Source organism: Mesoplodon densirostris, chromosome 14, assembly GCF_025265405.1.
Source record: "Mesoplodon densirostris isolate mMesDen1 chromosome 14, mMesDen1 primary haplotype, whole genome shotgun sequence".
Lineage (NCBI taxonomy): Eukaryota > Metazoa > Chordata > Mammalia > Artiodactyla > Ziphiidae > Mesoplodon > Mesoplodon densirostris.
Window position 1 is genome coordinate 59,802,106 of NC_082674.1, and position 25,171 is coordinate 59,827,276.

At 44.8% G+C, this 25,171-nt stretch overlaps 1 protein-coding gene and 1 long non-coding RNA gene across 2 annotated transcripts in view; one reads left to right on the forward strand and one right to left on the reverse strand.

The window, feature by feature from the left end:
- Positions 1 to 18,521, reverse strand: part of LOC132501843 (uncharacterized) — a 47,474-nt gene extending 28,953 nt beyond the window's left edge. The window contains exons 1-3 of the long non-coding RNA XR_009534334.1: positions 18,193 to 18,521; positions 17,242 to 17,329; positions 11,850 to 11,981 (exon numbers count right to left, since the gene is read on the reverse strand). This is a non-coding gene — a long non-coding RNA (uncharacterized LOC132501843). The remainder of the gene's footprint in view (positions 1 to 11,849; positions 11,982 to 17,241; positions 17,330 to 18,192) is intronic.
- A 761-nt stretch (positions 18,522 to 19,282) lies between these two features.
- Positions 19,283 to 20,920, forward strand: PCBP1 (poly(rC) binding protein 1). Its single transcript, XM_060117039.1, has one exon. The coding sequence runs from the start codon at positions 19,471 to 19,473 to the stop codon at positions 20,539 to 20,541; it is 1,071 nt and encodes a 356-aa protein (XP_059973022.1). The 5' UTR covers positions 19,283 to 19,470; the 3' UTR covers positions 20,542 to 20,920.
- The last annotated feature ends 4,251 nt before the right edge of the window (positions 20,921 to 25,171 follow it).

Below are 25,171 nucleotides of genomic sequence, written 5' to 3' on the forward strand. Positions count from 1 at the left end.
ATTTTTAATATAAATGTGGGGACATAAAGCATTAATGCAAGTCAAAATGTTTCAGTAAACAAGTTTCAGCAGTTCAATTTTATAACAATTATACATAAACCTGTTAAATTTTCTGGACAATGAAAAAAAAATACAGGCACCCCAAAGTTCATAGCAGCATTATTTACAGTAGCGAAGACATGGAAGCAACCTAAATGTCCATCCACAGATGAATAGACAAAGAAGATGTGGTATATATACACACAATGGAATATTACTCAGTAAAAAAACAAAAAGAAATAATGCCATTTTTGGCAACATGGATGGACCTAGAGATTATCATACTAAGTGAAGTTAAAAAGAGAAAGACAAATACCACATGATATCATTTACACATGGAATCTAAAATATGATACCAATGAACTTATTTACAAAACAGAAAAAGACTCACAGATATAGAAAACAAATTTATGGTTACCAAAAGGGAAAGGTGGTGGAGGGGGATAAATAAGGAGTTTGGGATTAGCAGATACAAACTACTATATATAAAACAGATAAACAGGGTACTTCCCTGGTGGTCCAGTGGTTGAGAATCTACCTTCCAATGCAGGGGACATGGGTTTGATCCCTGGTTGGGGAACTAATAATATCCTAGAGGCCGCGGGTTAACTAAGCCCGTGTGGTGCAACTACTGAGCCCGCACACTCTGGAGCCCACGTGCCACAACTAGAGAGAAGCCCGCATGCCACAACGAAGAGCCCACTCACCGCAAGGAATGATCCTGCGTGCCACAACTAAAACCTGACACAGCCAAATTAAAAAAAAACAAAACAGATAAACAGCACGGTCCTACTGTATAGCACATGGAACTATACTCAGTATCCTGTAATAAACCATAATGGAAAAGAAAAAAAAAACAACTATAATGGGATTCCTCAAGATGTGATGAGCTTCCCAGCAATGGAAGTATTCAAAAATAATTTAAATCAGCTGTCCCCAACCTTTTTGGCACCAGGGAACAGTTTCATGGAAGACAATTTTTCCACGAAAGGAAGGTGGCAGGGGGATAGTTCAGGCGGTAACGCGAGCGATGGTGAGCAGCAGATGAAGGTTCGCTCGCTTGCTTGCCCGCTGCTCACCTCCTGCTGTGCAGCCCGGTTCCTAACAGGCCGTGGACTGGTACCAGTCCGCAGCCTGGGGGTTGGGGACCCCTGATTTAAATGATCATCTGTCAGGGGACTATATAAAGCAATTCTGTAACTGAATGGAAGTCTGGAGACAAGGAGATTGATTGTATTACCTCAAAGGCCCTTTCCAATTCCAAGTGTCTGTCATTCTATTAAATAAAACAAAAACAAAGCAAACAAATAAACAAAACAAAAACCACTAATAAATAACTAAAGAGTTTTCCCTCTGCATTTTTTTTCAAGCTCGGACCAAGAAGCCAGTACAACTTAGTGGGTTTGATACCACTTTCCACTTAAGTAAATGTGGACAAATTACTTAACTCTATTTGCCTCACTCTTATTGTCTGTAAATTTAGAACAATAATAGTACCTATCTCATAAGATTACTATGAAGGTTAAATAATATGATACTTATAAAGTACTTAAAACAGTGCCTAACAAAGAAAGTGTATACAACTAGCAGGTAGCTGTGGTGAATGGGAGTGGGGGGTTGAAAGTGAAACCTAAATGTGCTGCTTGTTTTAGTTATCTGTTCCCAACCCTCAACCAAAGCATTCCTGGCTGCTGCTGGCCAGAGGCTAGGTTCCCTTGGCAACCAGCCTCAAAAAAGAGCCCAGATCTACCTTCTTCAGGAAGGCAGCTCATTCTCTGCCCTGAAATCTATCATCTTCCTTTGCACAAAGCAGGCTCAATTACAGAATATCAGAGTTAGAAGGACCATCTCAGAGACCATGTAGAGTGACCCCTTTGTTTAATAAATGAGGACAACAGGCTGAGAAAAGTCAAGTCCTAGAGGTGGCAAGTTGGTGGCAGGGTCAAGACAAGATCGCAGGCCTCCTCATTCCTAGCCCAGTAAAGTTGTCCCATTTTTCAGTAGGACTGGTCCTCCTAAGTCCCATGCTACTGACCCACACTACGTACTTTACACAGGTAAAAGAGAAATAGAAGCAGTAGAGTGCAGAGATTAAGAGCATGGACTCTGGAGCCAGACTGCTTATTCAAATCCCAGCTCTACCACTTACTGTGACTTTAAGCAAGTTTCCTAACCTCTCTGTTTCTATAGAATAGGGAAAAGAGTTACTACCTTATAGTTATTGTAAGGATATGATGAGATAATCCATGTAAAATGCATGACACACAGAAAGTGCTCAACGTGTATACTGCTTCCTCTGTTTCTCATCATTACCAGTTGCATTAAGAAGAAAGACAATCATAATAACAAATGAGACCAGACAAGCTCCTACTTCTGGTCCAGACAGCACTGGGAAGAACAAGCGTAGCTGTTTAGCTCCATTTCCTGGTCCTGGCCAGGAACACCCAATCCCTAGCAGGGGAAGACTACAACTAACCCATCACTCATTCATTACTTTGGATCTAGGAAAGAGTCAACTCAGAGAATAACCCAGTACATGCTATAGTGATAAGATATTTAAGATCACAAATAAAGGTTAAGGAGGTCCAAACCCACAATACAATTCTTGTGGGTCCAGTCTCTTCCTCTTAACCCACGACGGGTGGTATAGTGTAAAGGTTAAGAACAAGAGCTCTGGAGTTTGATGGCCTGAAGTGCAGTTCCTGTTCCATCATTTATTTGCTGTATCACTTAAGCAAATTACCTTACCTCTCTCTAAGCCTTTATTTCTCCATCTGTTAAATGAGAATAACAGCTATTTTGATTATGATAACAGCTGACATCTGGTGAGCACTTTCTATGTGCCAAGTGCTACATTAAGCACTTTACATGGCTTAAATTACTTAATCATCACAAACACTTTATGAGGCTGGTACCTTAGTACCCCCATTTTACAGATGAGGAAAATGAGGCACAGTCTTCTTATTCAAGGCCACATGGCTAGTTACTGGCAAAGCTGAGATAACAACACAGGAGGTCTGACCTCAGAGTCTATGCTCCCTCCTCCTACGCTGCTCTATTTCTCCATAGCACCAGCTTCATATGGTTGTTATGTTGTTAAAATAAGCCAATCCATACAAGGTGCTTAGCGCAGGGCCTTGTTCATCAAGGTTCACCATGACCATTATTACTGTCGTTGTCATTATCATCGTCATCAACCCTTTGAGACTCTCAAATACTACTACCTCCTGAGTTCTAATTTCACCTAAAGGGAAATGGTTGCTTTCCTACCTAGATACCAACCAGCTCACTGGGCAGCCTGCAGTGAGGTTCTAGTATTTCATTTCCCTCATGTAACACAGCAGTAAGTATCTGGGTGGGGAGGCAAGGAAATATTTTCTATAAACCTGCTACTTTATAAAAAAAAAATAAAGTCTGTTTTTAAAAAATAAAATCTTCACTACTCTCATTAGAAAAGAAACATATGTTTATTATATTTTTCAAAATAAAGCACAGATCAGACTTCCCTGGTGGTCCAGTGATTAAGAATTCGCCTGCCAATGCAGGAGATGCGGGTTCGATCCCTGGTTGGGGACATAAGATCCCACATGGCGCAGGGCAACTAAGCCCACGCGCCACAACTAGAGAGCCCGCGTGCCCCAACTACAGAGCCCACATGCTCTGGAACCCACATGCCACAACTACAGAGCCCACACGCCACAGCTAAAGAGCCCACACGCCACAACAAAGATCCCACATGCTGCAACTAAGACCTGATGCAGCCAAAAAGAAAAATAAATATTTTAAAAAATAAATAGGGCCTCCCTGGTGGCGCAAGTGGTTGAGAGTCCGCCTGCCGATGCAGGGGATACGGGTTCGTGCCCCGGTCTGGGAGGATCCCATATGCCGCGGAGCGGCTGGGCCCGTGAGCCATGGCCGCTGAGCCTGCGCGTCCGGAGCCTGTGCTCCGCAACGGGGGAGGCCACAACAGTGAGAGGCCCGCATACCGCAAAAAAAAAATAAAATAAAATAAATAAATAAATAAATAAATAAATAAATAAAGCACAGATACACACTATTTTTTTAAATTGTTCTCTACCTCCTTCCCCTTTCCACTCTCCTGTTCTCAAAACCAGTAGATTATTTAGTCACTTAATCCTCATAAGAAGTAAGACTGGTGTCATTCATCATTATCTCCATTTGACAAGCACAGAAACTGAGGTTCAGAGAGGTTCACGACCATACAGCTGGTAAGTGGATGGCCAGGGTCTCTGGAAAAGAACTTTCAGATATGGAGGAAGGTAAAGACAGTAAACTCCTTCTCTAAGCCTGAGAGGAAGTGGTTATGACAGATGGTTCCTTGAAGGTTAAAAAGAACCAAGACTGGGGCTTCCCTGGTGGCGCAGTGGTTGAGAATCTGCCTGCTACTGCAGGGGACACAGGTTTGAGCCCTGGTATGGGAAGATCCCTCATGCAGCGGAGCAACTGGGCCCGTGAGCCACAACTACTGAGCCTGCGCATCTGGAGCCTGTGCTCCGCAACAAGAGAGGCCGCAATAGTGAGAGGCCCGCGCACCGCGATGAAGAGTGGCCTCTGCTTGCCACAACTAGAGAAAGCCCTCACACAGAAATGAAGACCCAACACAGACAAGAATAAATAAATAAATTAAAAAAAAAAAAAAAAAAGAACCAAGACTGATAATGGGATTTTTAAGAAACTCTTGCTCTAACAAGGTAAGAACAGATGCTGTAACCCAAAAAGCCAGTAATGCAGTGAGCTATCATCAATCCTGCCCTCCCAGAAACAGTGCAAATTATTGATAAGCCTAACAAAGCAGGACTTCATCTCTGAAGATATCCATACCATACCCCTGCACACCAGTTCTTACCTCCCCAATTCCAAAATGATGTATCACTTTATCCTGCTAGAGAGCACAGTTCAAAGTAAGTGTTTTTTAGAGTGAGCAACGTGAGGGCAGGAACAATGTCTTGTTCATACAGATCTTTCCCTCATTAACTGGTACACGATCTTCTATTTATTCAATACATTTTGTTTAAAAATGAATAAATTTGGGACTTCCCTGGTGGTCCACTGGTTAAGAATCCGCCTTCCAATGCAGGAGACGTGGGTTCGATCTCTGGTAGGGGAACTAAGATCCCACATGCCACAGGGCAACTAAGCCTGCATGCTGCAACTACTGAGCCCACACACTCTGGAGCCCATGCTCCACAACTAGAGAAAAGCCTGTGCACCACAATGAAGAGTCCACTCGCCACAAAGAAAGATCCCACATGCTGCCACTAAGACCGAACACAGCCAAAAAAGTAAATAAAATTTAAAAAAAAGAATAAATGTATTCATTCAACTCCTATGTGCTAGGTACTGTTCTAGGAGGTGGGGATAATAGCAATGAGCAAAACAAAGTGGATGAAATTTACATTCTAGTCATGGGTGACAAATAATAAACTATAGTAGAGAGTTCCTAGAACAGTGCCTGGCACACAGTAGGCAGCACTCAAAATATTTAAATAATGAGTGAATGAATAGTATGTCAAATAGTAATAAGTTCTGTGGAGACAAACAAAGCAGGGAAGGGAAACAAGGAAGGCAGAGAGCAGGAGATGGCTTTTACTTTACATAGTATGGTCAAGGAATGCTTAGATTAGGTGACAGTTGGGCAGAAACCTGAAGGAGGTAACGGAGGAGGCCACGTTGACATCTGGAATAAGTGTTCCAGAAAAAACAGCTACAAAGGTCCCAAGGCTTGGCATGTTGGAGCAATTGCAAGGAGACCAGTGTGGCTAGAGCCCAAAGGGAAAGTGATAGACGATGAGGTCAGAGCAGCTGGGAGAGGGTGATGTTGAAGATCCCACGCAGCCTTATAGATCACTTGAAGGACTTTAGTTTTTAATCTGGGTGGGACCCAGTGAATAGTTTTCAGCAAAGTGGTATGATGTGATAACACGTAACAAGATTATACTGGTCACTGTTAAGATTAGACTGGGGCCCCTGAGAAAACCATAATTCAAAAAGAGTCATGTACCACAATGTACACCGCAGCTCTATTTACAATAGCCAGGACATGGAAGCAACCTAAGTGTCCAACGATAGATAAATAGATAAAGAAGATGTGGCACATATATACAATGGAATATTACTCAGCCAAAAAGGAAACGAAATTGAGTTACTGTAGTGAGATGGATGGACCGAGAGTCTGTCATACAGAGTGAAGTAAGTCAGAAAGAGAAAAACAAATACCATATGCTAAAACATATATATGGAATCTAAAAAAAAAGGTCATGAAGAACCTAGGGGCAGGACGGGAATAAAGACACAGACCTACTAGAGAAGGGACTTATGGACACGGGGAGGGGGAAGGGTAAGCTGGAACAAAGTGAGAGAGTGGCATGTACATATATACGCTACCAAATGTGAAACCAATAGCTAGTGGGAAGAAGCCGCATAGCACAGGGAGATCAGCTCGGTGCTTTGTGACCACCTAGAGGGGTGGGATAGGGAGGGTGGGAGGGAGGGAGACGCAAGAGGGAAGAGATATGGGGATATATGTATATGTATAGCTGATTCACTTTGTTGTAAAGCAGAAACTAACACACCATTGTAAAGCAATTATACTCTAATAAAGATGCTAAAAAAAAAAGATTAGACTGGGGGAGACCAAGAGCAAAAGGAGGAAGAACATTTAGAAGGCTATTCCAATAGTAGCAGGGAAGGGGGTGAGAAGTGTTCAAACCCTGCATGCATTTTAAGGTAGAGCTCACAGGACTGGCTGGTGGATTGGATGATGAGAGAAAGAGAAACAACAGAGTCAAGGGAGAGTCCTCAATATAACTGAAACTGAGATGGGGAGAAACTGCCAGAGGTACAGGTTTGAGAGGAGAAGTTCCAGGATTAATGTTTTGAATACTTTAAGTTCAAGAAGCTATTACAGGACTTCCCTGGTGGCGCAGTGGTTAAGAACGCACCTGCCAATGCAGGGGACACGAGTTTGAGCCCTGGTCCGGGAAGATCCCCCATGCCGCAGAGCAACTAAGCCTGTGCGCCACAACTACCAAGCCTGCACTCTAGAGCTCGCGAGCGACAACTACTGAGCCCGTGAACCACAACTACTGAAGCCCGTGTGCCTAGAGCCCATGCTCTTCAACAAGAGAAGCCACTGCAATGAGAAGCCCATGCACTGCAACGAAGAGGAGCCCCCGTTCACCACAACTAGAGAAAGCCCGCGTGTAGCAACGAAGACCCAACACAGCCAAAACTTAATTAATTAATTAATTAATTTTTTAAAAAGAAGCTATTACATACACACGTGGAGATATCCCATAGGCAGCTGGACAGAAGAGTCTTGAGTTCACAGGAAGACATTCAAGCTGGTAATATATACTTGAGAATTCTCAGGGTATAAATGATATTTTAATTCTTAAAAGAGAGCACTTAGTAAATGAGTGTAGACAGAGAAGTGATCCAAGGACGGATTTGAGTACTCCATCATTGGAGGCTGAGGAGATAAGGAAACAGCCAAAAGGGCGGGGCGGTACGTGGGAGTTTGAGAAGAAGGGGCTCCTGAGGTAGAAGGAGAACCAAGGGAGCGGCATCCTGGAAGCCAAGTGAAACTAGTGTGTGAGGAGGAAGTGTCAAATACTACTGAGAGATCAAGAAGATGACTGAGAAATGACCACTGAATCTATGTACTATTTTCTAAGCATTCCTCCCTAATCCACACATAACACATTTTTTTCTTTTAATCTACGTAAAATCCCAGTATTGTCCAATGAATACACATCAGGTGTCTGTTTAATGCAGCTATATCTGCATCTCAAAAAACAAAATCAATGCTCTTAAAATGGACACAGCAGACTTTACACAGTGAATAATGTTGACTAAATGCTTTATCTGGTTGAAGTAACTGTCTCTCTGACATAATGTCCCTGACCAAGTCTTACTTGTGTTCAGTAGGTGGGATCAGAGAAATGAGTTATTTAAATGTATTTCTTTTGTTCTGCCATAAAGTAGCAATTATTCTTGAACTCATTTTCCTCCTTCCTAACTCAAACATCCTAAGCAGCTAAACAAAGACCCTAAATTTCCACACACACCCCCTTATAAACAAAGCAGAACACAATAAAATCCAAAAGTTGGATGAGAAAGGGATATGCTGCCTATTGTAGCTGCTTTCTTTTACCGTACAAAGGGTTAATAATTATTTGCTAATTCAAAGGCTGTACTTTGTTTACATTTTGTCCTTAAAATCTCTAGATAGGAAGTGCGATTTCTAGTGTCTTCACCTTAAAAGAGAATTATTGCTACAAAATAAGGACTTTAACTTTCTGTGCTCTAGCGCAGGGGTCCCCAACCCCCTGGCCACAGACCAGTACTGGTTAGGAACCAGGCAGCACAGCAGGAGGTGAGTGGCGGGCAAGAGAGAGAAGCTTCACCTGTATCTACAGCCGCTCCCTATCGCTCGCATTACTGCCTGAGCTCCGCCTCCTGTCAGCATTATCATGAGTTGTATAATTATTTCATTATATATTTCAATATAATAATAATAGAAATAAAGTGCATGATAAATGTAATGCTCTTGAATCATCCCCGCCACCCCATCTGTAGAAAAACTGTCTTCCACGAAACCGGTCCCTGGTGCCAAAAAGGTTGGGGGCCAGTGCTCTAGCGAACAGAGTCATGTCTCAATAATCTACACTTCTGAAGCAGAACAATAATCACCAAAAACTGGATCACGCAAACATCCTTCATGTCTTCATGAAATGGCTACAACTTCTGAAAGGACTGAGCTCTCTGCCTTTGGGAGGAATACCCTTCCCTGCCCTCCACCGTGCAATGTGCCAACTTGGGACTCAGCCTGAATGACAACTTCTCTAGGCGGCCTTCCCAGATCCCCTCCAAGGCTGAATTAAGGGCCCTCCTCTGATCCCGTAACACCACAGCTTGGTAAGCACCACAGCTTACTCATATCCCAATACTTTAACACATTATACTGTGAATCTGTTTACTTCTCTGTCTACCTCTCCAGACCATAAACATCTTGAGGGCAAGGACAATATCTCATTCATTTTTATAGCCTCAGTGTCTGAAACATATCAAACAATCAAGTGTCTGCTGAATGAAAGAATAACATGAAACTTGAGCCAGAATACCTTACGTGATTTTTGTAGCATATTTTCCTTGATAAACCAGGTGAACTGAGGCTAATATTAAAATCACTGGCGTCTATATGATCCAGCAATCTCACTCCTGAGCATATATCCACACAAAACTGTAATTCGAAAAGATACACACACCCCTATGTTCATGACAGCACTACTCACAATAGCCAAGACGTGGAAACAACGTCACTATCCATCGACAGCTGAATGGATAAAGAAGACGTGGTACATATATACAATGGAATACTACACAGCAATGAAAAAAGAATGAAATAATGCCATTTGCAGCAACATGGATGGACTCAGAGATTATCAGACTAAGTGAAGTAAGCCAGAAAGAGAAAGAAAAATACCATATGATATCACTTATATGTGGAATCTAAAATATGACACAAATGAACCTATCTACGACACAGGAACAGACTCACAGACACAGAAAACAGGCTTGTGGTTGCCAAGGGGGGGGTGGGGGAGGGATGGATTGGAAGTTTGGGGTTAGCAGATGCCAACTATTATATATAGAATGAGCAAACTACAAGGTCCTGGGGTTTCCCTGGTGGCGCAGTGGTTGAGAGTCTGCCTGCCGATGCAGGGGACACAGGTTTGTGCCCCGGTCCGGGAAGATCCCACATGCCGCAGAGCGGCTAGGCCTGTGAGCCATGGCTGTTGAGCCTGTGCGTCCAGAGCCTGTGCTCCACAACGGGAGAGGCCACAACAGTGAGAGGCCCACATACCGCAAAAAAAACAAAAAAACAAAAAAAAAACTACAGGGTCCTACTGTATAGCACAGGGAACTATATTCAATAACCTGTGATAAACCATAACGAAAAAGAATATAAAAAAGAATGTATACATATTTATAACAGTTTCTTACTAACACAACATTGTAAATCAACTATAAGTCAATAAAAATAAAATAAAACAGGGAGTGCACTGGCGGCCTAGGGGTTAGGATTCAGTGCTTTCACTGCAGAGGCCTGGGTTCGATCCCTGGTCAGGGAACCATCCCGCAATGCCATGTAGCATGGCCAAAATAGAAAAAAAAAAAAAAGAAAGAAAGAAAATTACTGGCATCTATTCACATCCCCAATTGATAGCAGAAACAAAGAAATTTCCCCTACCTGACACTGGAAATAGAGGATAAGAAAAGATACGTGCTGCTCAAAATCAGATCAGGAGGAGTTATCATACTAGCTGCTCTTCCTTGATTTGTCCCACACCATACGAGAGGCTAATGGACCTCTGGATTGCTCTCTTCACCTCCCTTCCACTGATTCTGTATTCTCCTCTTTGCCCTATTCTTCTTTTGTTTGTTTTGTTTTAATATTTATTTATTTATTTTTGGCTGCTTTGGGTCTTAGTTGTGGCACATGGGATCCTTTGTTGTGGCCCATGGGCTTCTCTCTAATTGTGGCATGCGGGTTCCAGAACGCGTGGGCTCTGTACTTGCAGCACATAGGCTCTCCAGTTATGGCACATGGGCTTAGTTGGCCTGCGGTATATAGGCTCTTAGTTCCCTGACCAGGAATCGAACCCGGGTCCCCTGCATTGGAAGGTGGGTTCTTAACCACTGGACCACCAGGGAAGTCCTCTCTGCCCTATCCTTTTCTGTCTTTGCTTTACTTACCTTTTCCCACTTCTTCTCATTCTATACTTTGCATTTGCATTCTGTTCTCATTTTCCCTTTAACTTTTCTCTGCACTCTGTTCTCCAGGCCTTATTTTAGTTAAAATGACCCTGGGGAATACATGAGCAATGCTTTGCCCAACTGGGAGAACTTAGGCCAAGGATGTTGCTGTATATCCTGGTCACTTCTGTAAAGCACACCAACATATTTCTGCTGTTTCTGAGGAAACCAAGTAGTGACCCCCTAACAGCAGCACAGGGTTATCAGAATATGAGGTCAAATTGTTACTATCCACAGTGGGTAAGACATGTTTCTAAACTGCACTCTCTAGTATCCTGGAAATAGGGTAAAGGTCCTCTTAATTTACAATAATTTTAAATAAAAGAGAAATGGGAAGCTAAATATGAAGGGCAAAGAGGAAAAGAAACCATGTTTTTGGGAAAAATGCTGCGTGTTGATGGGATAAATTTCAAAAGCTATAGGATACTTGCTGGGCCAGGTAGGTTGGGGGAAAAAAAAAGGTGGTTCCTGCCCCCAGGGAACCTAGTCTCATTCCTACCATTTCCCAAACCCATAAATGTAAACATTAAAGAACCAGAGAGAGGAGATTCTCTTGAACCAAAAGAGTCAGTAACCTAACATAAGTGAATTGGATGTTCAGGGACAGAAGAATAAAGACTGGATACAAAACTCTTTGAATTTAAGATAAAGTTATTCCATGTATTAAAGTCAGTGCCACAAACATCAGAAGCCAAGGAAAGGAACAATCCACGACTAGGAGTCAAGAGGCCTGGCTCAGGTCCTAACAAGCTGTGTAACCTTGGGCAAGTCATTTTACTACTCTGATCCAAAGATGGTTCTTTCATAAAATGGGCATAATAATATCTCCCTGGCAAAGTTGACTGTGATGATTAAATAACACTTTGAAAAGTTTTATATAACATGCCAATGTGGTAAGAGGAAGCAAAAATCCTGTGGTTCAATTTCTAAAGTGTAAGCCTGACTCACCTTCCCAACCTTTAACCAACCTGGGAGAAGAGTCATGTGAGGCTCCAGGAGTGGGGTGGTGACTGTTTAGTCAGTTGCTCTGTATCTCAGTGGCTTCATCTGTAAAATGGGTGGTATGGAATTCACTCACATATCCGCAAGATAAGGCAGGTCTGAGGAAGGGAGTGGAGAATTTACCATAAGTGACTAAAACATTTACCCAACCCTCCCTCCCAGGGATAAATAACCAAGATCATCAAATATCATCACTCCCTGGACAGAATTAGAAACGGCCTTAGAGAGCATTTAATCTCGTCTTACAGATGGGAAAACTGAGACCCAGATAAATGAACTGAATTGTAGAATCTCAAAACTAGTTAGTGGCAGAGTTGGAGCTAGGGGCCAGAGCCACCAATTCTCAAGTCCAGTACCCTCTTTGCCAGATCTCAGGGTCACCCAAGGCACCTGAGGCCCTTATAACATATTATCAACACCAAGACACAATACAATTTCATCAAAAGCTAAATGTGGGCTACCCAAGGGAGGGGCTGTAAGACTCTGATGCAGGCAGTGCTGAGAGCTGGGAAAGAGAAGACTTCATTGGGAAAGTGAGTAGAGTCCCGGAGATACTCAGACACAAAGAGATTAAACAAATATGTCTGCTGCAGAATTACAAAGGATCATGAGAGATTGCTACAAGCAACTATATGCCAATAAAATGGACAACCTGGAAGAAATGGACAAATTCTTAGAAAAGCACAACCTTCTGAGACTGAACCAGGAAGAAACAGAAAATATAAATAGACCAATCACAAGCACTGAAAATGAAACTGTGATTAAAAATCTTCCAACAAACAAAAGCCGAGGACCAGATGGCTTCACAGGCGAATTCTATCAAACATTTAGAGAAAAGCTAACGCCTATCCTTCTCAAACTCTTGCAAAATATAGCAGAGGGAGGAACACTCCCAAACTCATTCTACAAGGCCACCATCACCCTGATACCAAAACCAGATAAAGACGCCACAAAAAAAGAAAACTACAGGCTAATATCACTGATGAACGTAAATGTAAAAATCATCAACAAAATACTAGCAAGCAGAATCCAACAGCACATTAAAAGGATCATACACCATGATCAAGTGGGGTTTCCCAGGGAAGCAAGGATTCTTCAATATATGCAAATCAATCAATGTGATACACCATATTAACAGACTGCAGGAGAAAAACCATATGATCATCTCAATAGATGCAGAAAAAGCTTTCAACAAAATTCAACACCCATTTCTGATAAAAACTCCAGAAAGTGGGCATAGAGGGAACCTACCTTAACATAGTAAAGGCCATACATGACAAACCCACAGCCAACATCATTCTCAATGGTGAAAAACTGAAACCATTTCCACCAAGATAAGGAACAAGACAAGGTTGTCCACTCTCACCACTATTATTCACCATAGTTTTGGAAGTTTTAGCCACAGCAATCAGAGACAAAAAAGAAATAAAAGGAATCCAAATCAGAAAAGAAGTAAAACTGTCACTGTTTGCAGATGACATGATACTATACATAGAGAATCCTAAAGATGCTACCAGAAAACTACTAGAGCTAATCAATGAATTTGGTAAAGTTGCAGGATACAAAATTAATGCACAGAAATCTCTTGCATTCCTATGCACTAATGATGAAAAATCTGAAAGAGCAATTAAGGAAACACTCCCATTTACCACTGCAACAAAAAGAATGAAATACCTAGGAATAAACCTACCTAAGGAGACAAAAGACCTGTATGCAGAAAACTATAAGGCACTGATGAAAGAAATTAAAGATGATACAAACAGAGAGATATACCATGTTCTTGGACTGGAAGAATCAACGTTGTGAAAATGACTATACTACCCAAAGCAATCTACAGATTCAATGTAATCCCTGTCAAACTACCAATGGCATTTTTCACAGAACTAGAACAAAAAAATTTCACACTTTGTATGGAAACACAAAAAGACCCCAAATAGCCAAAGCAATCTTGAGAAAGAAAAATGGAGCTAGAGGAATCAGGCTCCCGGACTTCAGACTATACTACAAAGGTACAGTAATGAAGACAGAATGGTATTAGCAAAAAACCAGAAATATAGATCAATGGAACAGGATAGAAAGCCCAGAGATAAACCCACGCACATATGGTCACCTCATCTTTGATAAAGGAGGCAAGAATATACAATGTAGAAAAGACAGCCTCTTCAATAAGTGGTGCTGGGAAAACTGGACAGGTACATGTAAAAGAATGAAATTAGAACACTCCCTAACACCATACACAAAAATAAACTCAAAATGGATTAAAGACCTAAATGTAAGGCCAGACGCTGTAAAACTTAGAGGAAAACATAGGCAGAACACTCCATGACATAAATCACAGCAAGATCCTTTTTGACCCACCTCCTAGAGAAATGGAAATAAAAACAAAAATAAACACATGGGACCTAATGAAACTTAAAAGCTTTTGCACAGCAAAGGAAACCATAAACATGACGAAAAGACAACCCTCAGAATGGGAGAAAATATTTGCAAACAAAGCAACTGACAAAGGATTAATCTCCAAAATATACAAGCAGCTCATGCAGCTCAATATTAAAGAAACAAGCAACGCAATCCAAAAATGGGCAGAAGACCTAACTAGACATTTCTCCAAAGAAGATATACAGACTGCCAACAAACACATGAAAGAATGCTCAACCTCATTAATCATTAGAGAAATGCAAATCAAAACTACAATGAGGTACCACCTCACACCAGTCAGAATGGCCATCATCAAAAAATCTATAGAGACTTCCCTGGTGGCACAGTGGTTAAGAATCCATCTGCCAATGCAGGGGACACAGGGTCGAGCCTTGGTCCGGGAAGATCCCACATGCCGTGGAGCAATTATGCCCGTGTGCTACAACTACTGGGCCTGCGCTCTAGAGCCTGTGAGCCACAACTACTGATCCCGTGTGCCACAACTACTGAAGCCCGCAAGCCTAGAGTCCGTGCTCCACAACAAGAGAAGCCACCACAATGAGAAGCCCGCGCACTGCAACCAAGAGTAGCCCCCACTCGCTGCAACTAGAGAAGGCCCGCGCACAGCAGCGAAGACCCAACACAGCCAAAACTAAAATAAATAAATAAATAAAAATTAAAAACAATCTACAAACAATAAATGCTGGAGAGGGTGTGGAGAAAAGGGAACCCTCTGCACTGTTGGTGGGAATGTAAATTGATACAGCCACTATGGAGAACAGTATGGAGGTTCCTCAGAGAACTAAAAATGCAACTACCATATGACCCAGCAATCCCACTACTGGGCATATACCCTGAGAAAACCATAATTCAAAAAGAGTCATGTACCACAATGTTCACTGCAGCTCTATTTACAACAGCCAGGACATGGAAGCAACCTAAGTGTCCATCAACAGATGAATGGATAAAGAAGATGTGGCACATATATACAATGGAATATTACTCAGACATAAAAAGACACGAAACGAAGTTATTTGTAGTGAGGTGCATGGACCTAAAGACTGTCATACAGAGTGAAGTAAGTCAGAGAGAGAAAAACAAATACTGTATGCTAACACATATATGTGGAATCTAAAAAAAAAAAAAAAAGGGTTCTGAAGAACCTAGGGGCAGGACAGATATGAAGATGCAGACATAGAGAATAGACTTGAGGACATGGGGAGGGGGAAGGGCAGGCTGAGACAAAGTGAGAGAGTGGCGTGGACATATATACACTACCAAATGTGAAATAGTTAGCTACTGGGAAGCAGTTGCATAGCACGGGGAGATCAGCTCGGTGCTCTGTGTCCAACTAGAGGGGGTGGGATAGGGAGGGTGGGAGGGAGACGCAAGAGGGAGGAGATATGGGGATATATGTATATGTATGGCTGATACACTCTGTTATAAAGCAGAAACTAACCCACCATTGCAAAGCAATTATACTCCAATAAAGATGTTAAAAAAAAAAAAGAAATATGCAGCCAAAAAAGGCTTAAAATTGCAGTCTTGGGAAGACTGACCCAGTGGGTAAAATTTTCTTTAGGGAAAAGAAACAGGTGGCAGATTTAGAGGACCAGAATGCTTTGAATCAGGATAATTCTTGATTATATGCAATTTAGTCCTTTTGTTGTCTCCTAAGTTTTTAACACTTACTAAGATCAACTGTCTCTCTACAAGATAAGGCCCTCTAAAGAGACCACAGATGGTCTACCTTAGTGGTTAAGTATATAGGCTCTGGGCTCAAATTGCCTCCATCCAAATCTTCGTTTTACCACTTAACAGCTGTGTGACCTTAGATAAATCCTTCTCTTCTTACCTCTGTTAAAATGGAAATAACATCACCCCCATCTCAGGAGGATTTGTGAGGTTTAAATGTGTAGATTAATCATACTAGTCATAACCTAATAATGGGTTTTTCATCCCTTAAGTGTGATGTGTGCCTCTTTTTTTTTAATGTAAAGAAGACAACAGAAATTACCAGAGTACATTGCGTGTAGTATGAATAAGTACTGTTTTGCAAAAATTGTTTCCTTTATCTATATGTATGCATATATGTTTCAATTACGTAAAATATACTTATGGTGGTTTGCTCTTAAAAATGTGAGAACCACTGAATTAACACACAAAATAAAGGTTCAAACAGTGGCTGGCACACAGTAAGCACTTAGTGCTATGACTGTCATTGTTGCTGTTATGTACCTACTTGTTAACGTTGTTTGTAGGATTATCTAAGGTAATATGAAAGCGCTTTGGAAAGTCTAATATACAATGTTAGTGTAAGTTAAAGGAAGCAAAAAGCCCTTCTCTCCACCTCTTAATACCCATACAAGCATAGCCCTGTTTTGGCACATACTTGTTGCTTGGTCCACAAGTTATTTGTTACATTGAACTGAAAAGTCCACAGACCATGACTTATCTACTACTCTGTCATGCTCTGTCAATATCTGCAGAAAAACAGAGGCTTGGTGCCAGAGTAAATTTATTTATTTTTACCTGGGTGGAGGTTGGGATGGGGAAGGCGAAAGTCATGCCCATGGGAAGCTGAAGGACGCAAGTGAGTCAGAGAAATTGCCTGCTCCCCCCCACAGGTAGACTCAAATGCGCCACAGACCTGGCTGGACTGACAGATACTTGAGCCTTTATGCAGGGCTGAATCACTTCCTTCTCTCTATCCTCACCCAGACAACTCATAAAAAAAAAAAAAAAAAAAGCCTCTGAGCTCCTCACAGGCATAGCTCACACCAGGAAAAACTGGGAATCCCCAAACAGATACAAATAGGGGGTGACTATGCAACAAAAAGTTACCTGAGGGGTTCCTTGAAATAACAAGCCCACCTAAACGTCCAAATAGCATTTAAATTCAAAACCCTGACTTAGAGAAAAATTCGGAAGTGTGCTCACCAATAACTGTATCAGGTCTGGATTCCATCCTCAACACTGTGTGACCTTGAATTAGTCACTGCATCTCTCTGGGCCTAAGTGATTTCATCTGTTAAAAAAAAAAAAAGAGAGAGAGAGAGAGATAACACGTAGCTCACAGGGTCATTGTAAAAATTAAAAAAGACAGTATGCAGTAAAATGGCTAGCACAGGATCTGGCACTGGTAAATGCACAATAAATGTCTGTCCCTTCTAGCCTACAAGTCAACAACTACGGCGAACTGAGGTTCACTGGCCAGCTCATAGGTATCCTAGTCGCTTCATGGAAATTGCCTTCTTTTAAAAGAAGCTTTATAATACCATTTCTTTATCTCTCTAGCACAATAGCCTATTCTAGAAGTCTAGGAAAGCAATAATTTCCCATCTCATTCTTTACAAGTAGTGATTCCTAAATGTTTTGGTACTGAGGGCCCAAATTATGCATTGGTACTGCCCCCCCCATCCATTATTAAACGAAATGAGAGACTCGGTATGATGCCTACATTTTACAGTTATTTGCGTTCCCGTTTCAAATTAATGAAAGAAATGTATTAAAATTCCCCCTCTGAGGCTGGGACCAGCCTGCGGGGTTTCATCCCAATCTGGTCAGAGCACTCGCTGCGCGGGGAAGGCCCCGGCTCACTGGCGGGAGGGGGGGATGGGGGGGCGGTCGCGTTCTAGAGCTTTCGGCCCGACCCCAATTTCTCGTTGGCGACAAATATAGGCCACGTGTCGCCATTTTGTGTTCAGGAAACATGGCGGCCACCCCCACGGGGAAGAAAGGGGGGGGAAGGACCGCCACGTTAGCCGCTTTCCCTGAGGGATCCTGAAGCACCCCGCACACTCGGCCTTTTCTGTCTGGCTCAGCCGAGGAAAAGGGGAAGGGGCAGAAATCACAACTGGCTCCCCAAGGGCCCCAGCGACCTTTCTTTACCGGGAGGAACGCGCGGCTCCACACACGGCAAGAAAGGCCCTCCAAGATGGCGGGCCCTGTTGGGGGCCGCCCCCGGAGAGCGTGGGCGCCGTGGCTGCACCGAGCGGGGAAAGGGCCGAAAGGCAGCAGCGGGAGAGTAGCTCGCGCAGGGAAAACCGCAGGAGCTCCCCAGAGCGGGGGTAAATGCGGTCCCCCAAGATGCACGCCATTGTCTTAAATGTCTGACGAGGCGGCAGCGACTAAAACGACACCGCTCAGGAGGTGGGGGTTCTGCGGGTTTAACGAAAGAGAGTTGCAAAATGCAGACAAAGCATTATGTAAATGGACGCCATTCTCTTCATGGCCATGTTTCTAGCACTTCCCAGAAACCATGAGCAGAGCCGTGACTTTGACGGCGGCGCGTGGTGGGTTTTGGTCTTTCTACCCACCGACCACCGCCACGGGGCCGAGGTGGGGGTGGGGGCTGGCGCGGGACGCCCCGACGCCGAACATGAAGGGGCCCCACGTGCCCGCCCGCCCCCCAAGCCTCGCCTCGCCGCCCCTCCCCCCCGGAAGACCGCGGCTGCCCCTCCCGTTCTCCCCACACCCTCACGCACGCGCTCTGGCCGCCTCGAGCGCATGTTTTAAACCCGCGGCGTCCTAGCAGCCGCCTGCAGTTATCGCCGGGGCTGCCCGTGTCGCTCCGCGCTGAAACCGCTTTTGTAGGGCGGGAAAATAACGTGTCGCCTCCGCGCACAACACTACCGTTTCCAAACATCTGCCGGCGGCTCTGGGGTTAATAAAATACATGTTCGTTTTAAAACTTTGCCGGACTCACAGCTTCTGCCTACCGGGGCTTTCTTTTCAATGCTAGGCTGTTAAAAGTGTATTTTAAAAACTACTCTATGGGGGTTGGCGCAATCTTGTGACCTAAAAAGGACGGGTCCTCATTTTTTTCAAGGGGTCCTGCGCAGCAAGCACTTCCGGGGTCAGAGGGTACGCGGGGTTGAAAGCGGGCTTCCCGCCCCGCCCAGACCGCCGAGGCTGCCGCCGGAGTCGCCACCGCCGCGCCCTCGCCCACCCGCCCGCCCGCCGCTCCCGGCCCCGCTCGCCCCCTCCGCCGCCGCCGCCCGCCCCTGCGACGACGCCGCGGCCTCCCGCCCGCGCCCGCTCGCTCCCGCGGCCCTCGCTCGCCTCGCGCCGGCAGTTTGGGGCCTACACCTCCCCTCCCCCAGCCAGCCACCAAAGACTTGACCACGTAACGAGCCCAACTCCCCCGAACGCCGCCCGCCGCTCGCCATGGATGCCGGTGTGACTGAAAGTGGACTAAATGTGACTCTCACCATTCGGCTGCTTATGCACGGAAAGGAAGTAGGAAGCATCATTGGGAAGAAAGGGGAGTCGGTTAAGAGGATCCGCGAGGAGAGTGGCGCGCGGATCAACATCTCGGAGGGGAATTGCCCGGAGAGAATCATCACTCTGACCGGCCCCACCAATGCCATCTTTAAGGCCTTCGCTATGATCATCGACAAGCTGGAAGAAGATATCAACAGCTCCATGACCAACAGCACGGCGGCCAGCAGGCCCCCGGTCACCCTGAGGCTGGTGGTGCCGGCCACCCAGTGCGGCTCCCTGATTGGGAAAGGCGGGTGTAAGATCAAAGAGATCCGCGAGAGTACGGGGGCCCAGGTCCAGGTGGCGGGGGATATGCTGCCCAACTCCACCGAGCGGGCCATCACCATTGCTGGCGTGCCGCAGTCTGTCACCGAGTGTGTCAAGCAGATCTGCCTGGTCATGCTGGAGACGCTCTCCCAGTCTCCGCAAGGGAGAGTCATGACCATTCCGTACCAGCCCATGCCGGCCAGCTCTCCAGTGATCTGCGCGGGCGGCCAAGATCGGTGCAGCGACGCTGCTGGCTACCCTCACGCCACCCATGACCTGGAGGGACCACCTCTAGATGCCTACTCGATTCAAGGACAACACACCATTTCTCCGCTCGATCTGGCCAAGCTGAACCAGGTGGCAAGACAACAGTCTCACTTTGCCATGATGCACGGCGGGACCGGATTCGCCGGAATTGACTCCAGCTCTCCAGAGGTGAAAGGCTATTGGGCAAGTTTGGATGCATCTACTCAAACTACCCATGAACTCACCATTCCAAATAACTTAATTGGCTGCATAATCGGGCGCCAAGGCGCCAACATTAATGAGATCCGCCAGATGTCCGGGGCCCAGATCAAAATTGCTAACCCAGTGGAAGGCTCTTCTGGTAGGCAGGTTACTATCACTGGTTCTGCTGCCAGTATTAGTCTGGCCCAATATCTAATCAATGCCAGGCTTTCTTCTGAGAAGGGCATGGGGTGCAGCTAGAACAGTGTAGGTTCCCTCATAACCCCTTTCTGCTGTTTTCCCATGATCCAACTGTGTAATTTCTGGTCAGTGATTCCAGGTTTTAAATAATTTGTAAGTGTTCAGTTTCTACACTTTATCATCCGCTAAGAATTTAAAAATCACATTCTCTGTTCAGCTGTTAATGCTGGGATCCATATTTAGTTTTATAAGCTTTTCCCTGTTTTTAGTTTTGGGTTTTTGGGTCATGAGTTTTATTTCTGTTTGTCGATAAGAAATGTAAGAGTGGAATGTTAATAAATTTCAGTTTAGTTCTGTAATGTCAAGAATTTAAAAATTAAAAAATGGATTGGTTAAAAAATGCTTCATATTTGAAAAAGCTGGGAACTACTATCTTAAACTCTTTGTTGGTGCATTTCTTTCTTCCCTTCTAGTGTTAGGCTTTTGTAGGGAGAAGGGTGGGCCCGTCCCTGGTGTTTTCTCCAGCCCTTTTCACCTTACTGGTAAGATTCCATTTCCATCCCAACAAAGGAACACGGCAGGCTGGGCCTGCTTTGGGACGTTTGCAGAGACAGTGGGGGGTCGCTTGGAGAGTGACATCCCTCCAGCCAGGTTCCAGAGAGAGGCCTTTGCCCATTTCTCTGGTAGAAAACATAAGGGGTTTCTCAGATGGGAAGAGTATGCCCACTCGGTAGGACCTCTGATGAATGGCAGTGTGTCCTCTAGTCCCACCAGCCCCGCCCTCAATCTCACGTGCAAAACTCTTAGCCAGGAACAAAAAAACGTTCTGAGGTGGGAGGAGCCTGGGGGACCCAGAGAAGAGGTGGGGGAGGGAAGGGCTGGGCGGGGGGGGGAAGGGAGGGGCTGAGGTGGGGGAAGGGAAAGGGGCTGGGTGGGTCTAAGGGCTTGGGAGAGGGTAGCTGCTACAGGGTGGTGGTAGGGATAGTGGGCTTGGTTGGGCAGCAAGACTGAATGGGGGATGGTAGCAGCGGGGCGCATGTGTCGCGCATGCACCTGTGGCAAGCGGCCTGTCAGGATGTTATTACACCTGCCAAGTGGCTACCCAGAAACAAAGGAGGCCAGCTTCTAATTCTCCTGCTGTGTGCAATGTTTAGAGAAATAGTACCAGGAAATAATTCTGCCTAAATGGGGCAGTCCACACAGGCAGGAATGTAGGCCGATCATTGACAACCGCGTAAGAACGACCTCAGTGTTAAAAAATGCAGGTTCCTGGGTCCCACCCCAAATCTAATCAGAACACTGCATTTTCAGCAAAACTCCAAAAGGTCCTTAGGTGTGAGTGCCACTGATTCTCTTCACCAGTGGAGTAGGAAGATCTTTCTGTAAAGGCCTAGCAGCCTCATGTCAGCCAGTGGGTCTAGGCTGAAACTGATGAGAGAAGAAAATTTTTCCACCATTAGGCAAAAACACTAGAAACAGCAGATTAGGACAATAGACGATTAGGTGCCAGAGTGTGTTGTTCAAACCAGGCACTGTGGGAGATCACCCAACAGCAGAAATTCCTGTGGGGGGGGGAGTATTAGCCACCATAACTATTTGTTGAGGTTTCTTCTCCACAGGGCACCTGCTCCTTTTTTTGGAGGTACAGACCTAGTTCCGAGGGTCCCTGGAGGTAAGATTGGTGTCTACCATGTACTTTATACCCACTGCGGAGTCAGGCAGTTAGTCCCTGAAAGGAGCCCAAGTCCTGGAGTTAAAACTGAATTTAAATTTGAATTCTGCCACTGTGGCCTTGGGCAAATAACTAAGTTCTGTATAAAATGGAGGTGTTGAAGTACACATCTGGGCTTGTGAAAGAAAAAACAAAGCGTGTGTAAAACAGAACAGTGCTTATAATACAGTAGACTTCAATATACTTTAGGTTGCAAAAAGCCAAAGGCCCATTACTGCCCCCAATGTCTTCGGGCAGAGAAATACTGAAAGAAAGCAATGTGTACTAAATGATAAGCTGAGAGAAGACAGTTGTCTTGAGGGGCCAGGATAGGTAAGGGAGACACTAGTGAAGACCCAGCAATGGGTTTGATGTTTTCTGGAAATGCTGAGCACAAATCAAGTTTGTGTAGAGCAGGAGGGGATAATTAGGTTGGACCCTCAAACACCACGTCTAATGGTTTGTGAGATACCCTTGAAACTTGCTGGGGGAAGTGGTTCCAATACCCTATATAAAGTAGGCCTCAGGGCTTCCCTGGTGGCACAGTGGTTGAGAGTCCGCCTGCCGATGCAGGGGACACGGGTTCGTGCCCCCGTCCGGGAGGATCCCACCTGCCGCGGAGCGGCTGGGCCCGTGAGCCATGGCCGCTGAGCCTGCGCGTCCGGAGCCTGTGCTCCGCAACGGGAGAGGCCACGACAGTGAGAGGCCCGTGAACCGCAAAAAAAAAAAAGTAGGCCTCAAATTTTCCTCAAACCCCATCCCCACCCCTTAAAAGGCAAAGCTGTCAATAGTATGTAAAATAATGATTTAGGCAGCAAGGATGGATAGGATAGGAGGGGAAGAAGGGCAACTTGGAGAGAATAAAGGCAGGAACAGCAGTTAGAAAACGACCTCAGGTAAGTAGGTTCTAATATTGGTTGGGAAGTGGTATCAATAGAAATGCATATAGAAAGGGACCAATGCAAGAGAGATTGAAACTGCATGAGGAGGAGCAGTGATTTCAGACATGGTGACTGGAGTATTTGCAGGCAGAAATATTCAACAAGTAGCTTGAAATAGGAGACCAGCTCTGAAGGGAAATCAGAGCTACAGGGAGACAGGTAACAAGAGGAGAGGGCTAGAGATTGAGCTTTGGGGTATAAGCTGGGGGGTAAAGGGACCTAGTCAAATTGTTCGGTGTATCTCTAGTGCCTGTCACCATACCTAGCATACAGCAGGGGCTCAATAAGTTTGTGGAATACATATGGAGGAAGCAGCCAATGAAGAAGGAAGTCAAAGCAGCAGAAGAAAAACCAGGATAGCACCCTTGAGAGTAGTCAAGGAGGAAAGTTTCAAGGCCAATGGAATGACAATAATGCAGCAATTGTGAGGTGTAACAGGTTTGATTGAACATCTATGTGCAAACATCGATTTGAACTAAAACTGGAAGTTTGGGTACAGTTGGGAGATGTGTAATAGCCCATTGTAGTTAGAGCATGTTACTTGGTAAAGGGAGGGAAGCGGAGGGGGAGGAAGCCACAGAATCATCTGAGGCTAAATTATAAACAGCTTTGAATGCCAAAATAAGGGTTTGAGCTTTGTCTTGAAAGCCAGTCGTCTCCTAACATTTTCTTAAAGTGTACCCCTTCTGTAAAAAGTCTTTAGCATATACCCTTATTACGTGCTCATTTATTTATAACTTACGTATATGTCTATAGTCATATACTTTTTTATAAACTTATATACATAATATAAAGCATAATTCTAAATATGTATATTAGAAAACATAAAAAACTTAAATGTGAACAGTTAAGATAAAAACAAACGGAAATCTAATTTCTAATAGTTTTTTTTACTCCCTTTCCTCCCATTCATTTTAGAGATTAAAGGGGATACTGGAGAAGACAATTTCAATGTCATGAGTATCCTTAGGGAGCAGAATTTCAGAAATATGGGGAGAAGCCGGACTGCAGCAGGAGGGGAGGGCTTGGGGGCTGAGGAATGGAGACAGGAGTATCGACGGCTCAAATACGTGGTACAAAGGAGAGAAAGAAATAGGACAGTGACTTGGGGGAGAACTGGGGGAAAGGTTTTTGGTTGTTTTGTTGTTTTTGAAAGGAATCTCACTAAAGGCAGAGTAATAAGGAAGCAATAGAAAGCTAAAAATAAAAGCTACAGGTTTCAGAAGACTGTAAATAGAAGAGGGCATCGGAGCAGTGACTGTCAGTTGCCAGGCCAGTTTGACTACTAGAGTTAAATTCACTTTGTCCCCTCTCTTATGGACACTTGCACTTCAAGACTCCTCCCCTTTCTCTTTGGGGCAGCTTGAGCAGGTCTCATCCTCTTCTGGATGGAGGACTGGAAATGGATGAGCCCCCCCCCACTTGCTTGTCATAACCCTATCATTCCTGCTACCAGCTGTTAGGCCACTGCCACTGCCACAGTCTGGAGGAGACTAGACAGGTTGACAAACACCTGTGGTGTCATAGCCCCTGGAGTTGTCCCCCATATTTAGAAGGCTGGTCTCCCCCCAACCCCCAGTCCCCTCCCTTGCCCCACTCAACAGACACACACACATCACCGCCACATGCCCCACCCCAGCCAGCAGTTTGGGCAATGGGTCACCATTCTTGGGTTCACCCGTAGAGCAGTTACTTATTCTCTGTCACCTGTTTGCCAAAGGCTTGAAGTTTGTGAGCTGAATCCACCTCACACAGGTGGATTCAGACACACACACACACACACACACACACACACACACCCCGCCCCCGGCTACCCCAAGTAGAGAACCACATACGGTCCAGCATCGCTGGGCCTGTCATCTCCTGCGAAAAGGCAGCACCCAGCCAAACATATACATAGGCAGTCACCACCGGAGAAGCTGTCCACTGCCAAGTCCTCTGGCCACCTTGCTTGGTCTGGCCACCTGAGGATTCCAATCTGACCACATCACTCCCCTGCTTAAAGGCCATCAAGTCTCACCTCTACCCATGGTCTACA

Bases quoted from the DNA above. Each gene is read 5' to 3' on its own strand.
- PCBP1 (XM_060117039.1), top strand. From the start codon at position 19,471: ATGGATGCCGGTGTGACTGAAAGTGGACTAAATGTGACTCTCACCATT.